At 34.0% G+C, this 9715-nt stretch overlaps 1 protein-coding gene across 1 annotated transcript; it reads left to right on the top strand.

The window, feature by feature from the left end:
• Positions 1–4303: 4303 nt before the first annotated feature.
• Positions 4304–9511, top strand: LOC149237677 (E3 ubiquitin-protein ligase RGLG5-like). Its single transcript, XM_089372741.1, has 9 exons — positions 4304–4457; positions 5713–6041; positions 6621–6705; positions 6976–7116; positions 7253–7366; positions 7538–7635; positions 8249–8328; positions 8416–8521; positions 8633–9511. Exons 2-9 carry the CDS (start codon positions 5835–5837, stop codon positions 8762–8764), a joined length of 963 nt encoding a protein of 320 aa, XP_089228867.1. The 5' UTR covers positions 4304–4457; positions 5713–5834; the 3' UTR covers positions 8765–9511.
• The last annotated feature ends 204 nt before the right edge of the window (positions 9512–9715 follow it).

Raw genomic sequence — 9715 nt, 5'->3', positions numbered from 1 at the left:
TCCTTCACTGTGAGTTCAACACTAGAGGTTGCCATTTAGTCGCTACACCACGGTGAGTTTTCCTATTCCGAAATTTGTTCAACCCTTCAGTTCTTCCATGTTTATTGCTTGGACATTTAACGGAATTGAAGGCAGTGACTGCAGGTCCATCAACCGCACAGGCTTTCTGGGGAATCTTACAGTCAAACTCCCTCAAGTTCTGTTGTTAATTCCAGGTATGGTCTTTGCCTCTCCATGAGCGGACACACTACCTTCTTTTCAGTTAAAGTCTTCGGTGGTTGTGTTGAGGGTGACTGCAGTACACTGACACCCTTTGCTACATGCAGACCAACACGGTGACGGGAGGTCTGACATAAGTAAGCGGGGCTTTTTGTTTACAAAATTAACTCTAGCAAATGTTTTTTTTAGTTGCATGCCTAGAACAAACTAATTGATTCCACCAGTGTGGTGAATATTTTTCTGCAGGTAAATTTCCTGACTGGTTCTTGGGCGAGTTTTCTAATCTTCTCGAGGGCCTCTCATGCTTATACAAAGTGCTTGTTTCCTCCAGGTGCTACTTTCGACCTGTTTTCAGTAGTCCCAGCAATTTAGAGTTTAATAACTTATTCGAGGGTTGTTCAGACTTGCAAATTTCCATGATATCTTATTGTTGTTTTATGTCAGGACCTATGACGCTTCAAGTCGATTGATAGTATTGGCTTGCGTCTCGAAGGGGTTTCTTTACACTCAGTTATGTAAAACCTCTGTTATTCTCAGTTTATAGTTGAATATCTAGACAGTTGACATGTATACTTATTATCCAAGAGGTTTTTCGACCATTTTACTTCTATATTGACTGTAAAGTTTATATGTATATGGCAGCTCCTTTGATTTTTTTTAATACAACGTTCACTATTGTTTCGACATGTTTTTAAAAGGAGTTTTTTACAACATTGCCTTCTCTATATCATTTTCTGTATGTACTCAATAGTTCTTTTCTTGGCTCTGCAATAAGTTTGTCGATGTTCTTATGGAATTTGGCCTTATCGCCTGAGAGGATTTTCCCGCTTAGTTTTAAAACCAAACTATTTGTTTTATGATTAAATTGACGCATGCATAACGACAATTCCTACTTAGCATCATAATTGTCTGCTCATAATATTAGAGGGTTTGTTCTTTGTGTTTACTAATTTATTATTTGTAAAGAATAAATAGCAGACCATAAAGAAGCCAAACAGTTGATGGCCATTGTCACATTCTATTTACTGAGGGGTAATTGAGAGGCATGTTATCTAGCCTCAACGATATTTCTTTATTTATTTTTATGTTTTTTAGTTTTCAGAAACAAGGTGGGTTCTGTATTTCTGCATGTTATATTTTTAGACTTTATGGGCCTAAAGGCAAAAGTTTTCAATTATTCAATGAAGGTCTAGTAAATTAACAGTCATGCTCTGTTTAACTTAATCAAGAATCATTACTAGAATCTAGAATCTAAGGTGTTCACAAGCCAAATAATTCCTAGTATAAAATTGGATACAAAGAAGCCTAGGCTAACGCGAAGTACACCTTTTGTACCTAAGCAGTCATGGCCTCCTTGACAGTCTTGAACCCCTTTTAATATCCATCCGAGATATAAATATCCGGGTGTTCGTCATCCCTTGCAAACAACTACATAGAGTTGTGTTTTTATAAACTCTGCGAAATGATTTTCATGTTCAAGAGGTCTTTAGCAATCTAGCTCTTCTCGAGCGTTTGTATTGTTGTTGTGGCAGACCCCGGTAGGGACTACTGCCACGGCAGTGACTCCCTTGTTATAATTAGTTTCCTTTGTGTTTCTCCACTATAGGGTTAGGGTGTTCCACATGAGCAAAGGACTAAGTAAACACCTTTCATATCTTTAGGGTCATCATGATCCTTGAAATATTATTATAATTAGTTTCCTTTGATTTTCTATTAGTTTTTTAGATTGTTGAAGTTGCTTTATTTGGTATATATATATATCTGATTGGTAGATGTTGCTGGAAATTGTATATTTCTTATTTTTTTTAGAACTGTTAGATATTGCTATATTTGTATTACTCATTAATTCTGTTTTTGACTTCCTTTATTTTCTCCATATTTTAGTGTTTCATTTTTAATTTTTTTTTTTTATATATTCTTTACTTTCCAATTTTATTTAAATTTATAAGGATGTTTTTGAACATTTATAGTTATTAATTTCATTTTCAATTTACTTTGACTTTATAGCTTCTCAAAAAAATTTAATTTTAATTTAATTTTGATTTTTTGACTTTCCAAGGGATCAATTTGTTTTTCCTTGTTTTCTATCTCCACCTATATATATTGTTAATGTTAGATCAGATACTCCACCTTTACCTTGATGATGAACCACAGTAGAGAGTTCGAAACATAGGCTCCAAGTTTTTTTCCTATGTGATATCTCCAAAAAAAATTATCTTCTAAATATTAAATCTATCCAATTTAAAATTTCTAACCGTACAAAAACTTTGATCTTTGAAATGACAAACACACTGTGGTATTCCATGTCCCACTTTATCAATATCGGTCTTGTTTTATGGAGGAGAGGCACACCCTTTGTTGAATGTGATAAAAAAGTATATTATAGTATTTTATATTAAACTTAAAAACATTAAACCTATATTACAAATTTATATCAAAAAGTTATATGGGTGTAAAGTTATATTATAGATCAATATAAAAAATTTATATTATAAATCAATATAAAAATTTGTTATAGATCTTTAAAAAACAATATATTATAGTATCTTATATTAAACCTAAAACATTAAACCTCTAAATCTCAAAAACATTATATTATATATAAACTTAACGATATAAACTTAGAAATGTATAAAACCTAATATTAAATCTAAAACTATAATATTCTATAACTAATTTAAAAATATATTATATTATAATTATTTTTTTTAATTGTGGTTCATGGTCACTGAGTAGTTGCTACATCCACGAGTAAAAATCTGGGTAGATCCACTCGACGGTATCTACGTGTTGGCTTATCTGGTCGGGCCTAACCCCAAAAGTGTCGAAGAGATTCAACCCCGTGACCTCCCAATTGGCAAGGTACTTAGCAACAAAAACTCAACCAATTGAGTTGTCCCTTGGAACTTATATTATATTATAATTATTAAACATAAATCTAATATTAAACCTAAATCTAAAGTGTTAGGTTATAATTATTAATATTAGTATGTTAATTTTTTATTTTAGCACATTAAATTCAATACATTTTATTTGTAGTATAAAACATTATATTATATTGTATATAAACCTAATATTATAAACTTAAACTTTATACATATTATAAAACATAATATTAAACCTAAAAAATTATATTAGGTATAAACCAAAACCTAATATTAAACCTAAACTTAAAAAGTCAGATTATAATTATTAATATCAATGACTAGTTTCTAATTTCTAATTTTAGAAACTTATATTAAATTTGTGCTTATTACATTTAATATTTAAGGTTTAATATAATTTGTCACATTACATTTAGTTTTAACTTATTACTTTTTGGCATATCATATTTGAGTTTTAAGGTTTAATATAGTTACATTTCAGCTTACATTATGTTTAGATAACTTATTATATTTTGGTATATGTTTAGTTATATATCAGTTTACATTTAGTTAGATTGCTTATTACATTTCAACTTACATGATTGATTACATGCATTCAATTCATCCCTTATTAGTCCCTGCCCGGACTATAGCGTTCGATCGAACGTTTGACCGCCTATTAATCCATCCGTTGACCGTTTTTTTTCATGTTTTCTTGTGTTTTAACCAAAGTTTAATCGTAGCAATTTTGTTCACTTAAATTTTATCCAAAGTTTTAACTCTGAAAGCGCATTGTACCTCTTATTGCAGGCTTCACGTGGCCCGATGCAAGAAAATTGTGGCAATACTATTTTAACCAAAGTTCTGTCATTTTATATACCATGTCATTTTATATACCATTTCCAATTTGTATTTTATTCAAAGTCTGGAAAATTATGGTGACAAACATGAAACTTAGGTGCATGCAAAGTTTATTATATAGCTGCCACCTCTCACGCAGCTGGCTACCACTGTCTGCCACCGTCTGCCACCTCTCAAGTAGCTCGCTACCACATTAAGGTACCATCCTAATTTCTGAAGGAAAGGTGATTCTGTGAGCCAAATTGATCGACACAATTTCCATTGCTTATCTCTAGTTTCCACCGTCTTCAATCAAAACTTCATGCTCGAAATGAGTTTCCTTCCTTCCCACTTTCCCTCATCTCCATTTCCAGGATCTGCCCGAGAAATTAAGTAAATGACCGCAATATTTAACTGTAACTTGGAAGAATTCCCGCTTCTGCGACTATCTTGGTCCCAGCCACTTTCCGGGTTGTTTCGATCTGTTCCGTGAGCGCACTTGGCTTTAGGAAGCTTCATATGTGCCGGCTTTAGGTAAATTTGGTTGAATAAATCAACTCTTCGGCTTCAGATTGAGGAAACTTAGTTTTACACGCAAAAAACTCGCTATATTATCTTGTTATTTTAGTTGTAGAGGAAAGTTCCAGTTTACATCGCAAGGAAAGGAACCGTTGATATTTAAAGGAATTGCGAAAAATTTACTGTGTTAGAGCGAGGAGTCATTCTTTTGTGAGCTTTTAAACTTTTCCGAACTGGTCTTATTCAAAATAGTGCTGATCGGACTTTCTTGTTTTCTGTTTTTAAAGTCTGAATGAAATTATATACATATGATAAAATTGTAAAGTTTGCGAAAAAAAATGTTGTTTGTGGGTCTTCCATGCCCTCCATGCTGTCAAATTTGAAGTTCATTGTAAGTTTCCTGAATTTTTCAAGATGGTAAACGTTTTCGGCGAGGGATTATTTTATGTTGTTTCCGAGCTCCTGCTGTCTTAGCCCTTTGTGAAGTGTATATCTGATGTAAATTGCATTATAGCGTGGATTCTCGATTTTGAAAGAGACTTTCTAAGGCATTGAACCGGGAATCATAACAGGAGCTTCACTGCAACTCCGCTTACTTTGTATATCAGTGGAAGGGTTTGGACGGAGAAAGTTCTCTTCCGTTGCCTTCAGAGCGTAATATTCTAGAAGGTAGGCTCTCAAAAGTTGCCTCGGTGGAATTTTCAATCTTGAGCAGGGTTCTGTGCTTCTGTTTTGAGCGGATTTGCCTTCTGTGTATTTTTAAATATCGGAAATCCGAGGATTTGTTACAAAACATCATCCTGAACGCACGAGGCCTCTTGCATCGAGTGTTAATGGGATTTGCATGTTATCTATAAATGTGCTGAGTTGTACTTACAACCTGGTATATATCACCGCATTTTGTTTTCCTAATTTTGTTTCTTTTTCATTGGTATGAGATCGGCGAGAAATGGTGGGATTTTCTGTTATCAATTTGTTTTTAGTAGCAAGGCCGGGTTTTGCAACAAACTTTTGTCCTTTACTTCGGAAGCTTGATCCACTTCTTATTATATATATATATGTTTAAAAGCTACAATGTTTAGCTTGGCAAGTCTTAAAGATATTTTTTCTTCACAAGATCAAAAAGTTTCAAATAAGTTGTATTTAATTTGGTTAATGAACATGTCTAAAAACTGTTTCTCCAGGAACCGTTTTCTTTATGTTGCAATTTTAATGTCAATATTCTAATTTATTATGTTGGTAATCCTTTTATAATGTTGCCATTTTTCAGATCCAATTTCCTGGGATTCTGTTTATGTTTTCTGAGGCAAGTTTATCTTCAATTCATTAGAGTTTGTGGAGAATATTATGTGCCATACCTGCGAAACCTTGCAAAAACTCAAAATCTAGGCAATGGGAGGCAGACATTCAAAAAGTATTCGCCCGAGGCGTTACATTTCTTCTTCGTATGGCCCTTCACCAGCATGGGATTCTTCATCCTATGGTCCTTCACCAGCAGTTCCATCGGAAACTTATGCACAACCAGCACAACCAGCGACTAAACAGAAGTTGCAAAGGAGATACTCCCGAATCGCTGACAATTACAATTCACTTGATGAGGTATTCTTACTCTCCTCGGTTTTTGCATACCATATATGTTGTTAAAAATTAAGTGTTTACTACTTTGCACTTTGGTTTTTGGATGCCATACATGTTAAAAATTAAGGGTTTACTATGCATTTTCAGGATGGGTTGTTGTCATTTCTTTGTGATGGATTTGAAGTCATATGGTTTTTTCTTATTATTAATCAGATATGTGCCTTAGATTATATAACTTATTCGTTTCACCGCTTTTCATATTTCTTAAAGCTTAGTAAACATTTAAATCCAGTGGAATACTTAATTTGAACTGAAAAATAATGCTCATTGTTGAGATCATATTCAGTAGTATTAATTCAAGACAATTAAGTAATTTATTTAGGTCAACAAACAACGCAACAATTTTGGTCAAAGGTTTAGTCAGATTGTAATGCTCTAAAGAACTGGCTTTGCATGGGTTTCGATGTCCCTGATTATGATATTTGAGTAATTAGCTTGTATTATCGCATGTATTTCAGTGTGAATTGGCTTGATAAGTTATGGTTATAAGCGCTATGGGGAGAATTCTCTGATTTGTTTCTATTTTTATCTTTTTTGTAGGTGACTGCAGCTCTTGCACAAGCTGGCCTCGAATCTTCCAATTTGATTATAGGGATTGACTTCACTAAGAGCAATGAGTGGACAGGTAAGTTCTATTATCCATGATCCTGAAGTTTTTAATGTCATAATTTTCATGCAAGTTAAAATTTTAAAATAGCCAATCTGCCTCTATCTAAATGTGGCCCGCTATGTTTATTTGCTCAAGAACTGTTAGTGTGTTTCTGTAGGCAGCTCATATATATTGAATACAACTTCAATCAGTTTTTTAGTTTAAGTTGATAATTCTGCAGGCTTTTTACTTTTCAATCCAAATCAAATTAAAGTCACCACTTCAACATTTTGTTATGGATTTTAGGTGCAAGGTCTTTTAATCGCCGAAGCTTGCACCACATTGGAGACACTCCAAACCCTTATGAACAAGCGATTTCGATAATTGGGAGGACCTTATCTGTATTTGACGAAGACAACTTGATCCCTTGTTTTGGTTTTGGGGATGGCAAGTTTTGATCTCTATTTTGATTGAAAATCTTGTTTGAATTTGGCTCAATTTATTTTTCTTATGTTGGTTAACATGAATTCATAACATATGCAGCAATATGGTTATTGCTAATAACGTGTTGTTTCTTTCACAACTTTGACACATGATCAAAATGTGTTTAGTTTCTATCCAGATGATAGGTTATGCAATGGATTTGAAGAAGCGTTGAGACGCTACAGGGAGATAGTCCCACATCTTCGACTGGCTGGTTGGTTAATGAAACTTTGACATTCCACCTGAAGATATGAAGATTAATTACCTTTAGCATTATAAGCCTTAAGCTAGGAAAGAGTGTCTGACTGGTTTACTTGATATGTGTATATGTTGCGTATGTCCTGTGTTTTCTTATACATTTCTTGTATGTTCTTTTCTTATTTAGGGCCAACATCTTTTGCCCCAATTATTGAAGCAGCAATCCATATTGTGGAACAGAGTGGTGGGCAGTACCATGTTCTCTTGATAATTGCAGATGGACAGGTTGCAAATCTTCTCTATATGGATTGGTTATTAAAATGATTTGTTAGTTTTGATGAATGGACTGCCTTGTCTGTTGTCTGTTTAGTCAAAAAATTTAGCATTTCTTGATTTATTTATACCACATACCTTGAGAGCAATGGGTGTTATTATTGTTTTACAGGCATTGTTGTTGCATCTGTACAGTGAGCAAAGTTTTGATCCTTATTTTGAATCTTAATGAGAGTCTTCAAGTCCTCTTAGGCACAATTTTTTTTTATGGTCATTAGTATTGTTTTGGTTCTAAACATAAACTTTTGTGAATTGTCATTATGGCCTTTGTTGTTGTGTAAAGTTTTACATTTTCATCGTTGGTTGGATCTATACAAACTAGCAATCTTCAATTCCTCTTCGGTACAAGATTTCTGCACTATTTATAATATATATATTGAGCATGGTTGTTCATGTTGTTTGTGCATTAAGTGTGGTTTTCCTTAATCATGAATCATGATCATAACCTTCCTTGATGCTGCACAGTTTGTTGTTTTTTTTATCATGACAAAAAGTAGAATCTTCAAATCCTCTTGGGCACAAGCTTTCTGCACTTGATCATAATATGGCTGATAATTTTGTGTAGGTAACAAGAAGTGTTGACACTGACAATGGACAACTGAGTACACAAGAACAGAATACAGTCAATGCAATAGTGGAAGCCAGGTAATCGTATTGATAAAATAGTGTAGTGTCATTGTTTAATTTGGAAGTTCACAATATTTAACATTGAACATATCGCTTTTGTTGCAGTGAATATCCACTATCAATTGTCTTAGTTGGAGTGGGAGATGGGCCTTGGGACATGATGCGGCAGTTTGATGATAATATTCCAGCTCGAGCATTTGACAACTTCCAGGTTATCTGACATGTTTTTTTAAAAAAATGGAGAGAAATGTTGTGTAATTTGTACTTCTGTACTTGCATTAATTTGCCAGCTTAATTTGTAATTTTTCTTTTGGTTTTGCAGTTTGTGAACTTTACAGAGATTATGTCGAAGAATGTTGCTCAATCTAGGAAGGAGACTGAGTTTGCCCTTGCATCACTTATGGAAATACCATCTCAGTACAAGGCCACACTGGATCTTCAAATACTGGGGTAGCTTGAATTTTCTTGACATCATTTTCTCCATCTAGATTATAATAGTGAGACTTCTTTAGAGAAAAATTGGTGTCAGTTCTTTTTCTTATCCGCTGATGCCAAAATATGGATAGTTATTGTTGTTTGCTCTTTGTAAGAATTGTTCAAGTATAATTGACAAATCCCACTATACTCTATTTGTTTAAGACTAGAAAATTTGGATGGTTTTTCATAGTAATAGCCCTGGTTCAGAACAACCTGCTACAACTAAGAGTGCATAATGGGATCTTTAAGGTTCATTTCCAGTCGATATGCTACTCTTGAAAACCTCTTTAAAACCTCTATTCCCAACTCAATATATAAAGCTTTCTCTGAGTAACCCCAAGGTTCCTATGCACTCTGACCATAGAATCCATCCATCATATTGTGTAATTACCTCAAATAATTCTTGCAACTTTGCCCTATAGGCTAAGATCTCACTATCCTAGTTCTAACTTGCTTTAATTTAACCACTACCAATGGGCTTGCAAAGAAGTGATAGGCGCAGGAACAAAAGCCATCTCCACAGCTGTTTTCACTATAGTTATATTTACAGATTGTTACAAGATTCCAAAATGGGGAAACCTGTGGAATGCGTGTGTGTCTAAGGACCGTTTTTCTTGAGTTAACTCAACGGTTGCTTCTATTGACCTCTGTATTGATTTGTATGGTTCAATATCCCCACTATACCCTTCATTTCTTCTCTTTCACCATTTTCATGTCTTCAACAATTTGGCTCTGTGGGTTGTGGGGTTATGTTTGTATTCTTGTGGATCCCCACAAATGTGGGTTGTACAAACTTACGTTGTTTTGGAGGCCTGCTCATGCTTCTTGCAACCTAGAGTTGTAGTCATTCTAGATTTGCACAGCTGGATCTTGTGGTTTAAACAATTCATGGAATATTTCTACATTTTCTGCAATAATAGTTCTTCGT

This window comes from Pinus tabuliformis, chromosome 8, assembly GCF_031772625.1.
Source record: "Pinus tabuliformis cultivar Carrire ecotype Pingquan chromosome 8, CPIR1, whole genome shotgun sequence".
Lineage (NCBI taxonomy): Eukaryota > Viridiplantae > Streptophyta > Pinopsida > Pinales > Pinaceae > Pinus > Pinus tabuliformis.
Note: the sequence above shows the minus strand (reverse complement) of the source record. Positions and strands in the feature narration are given on the sequence as shown.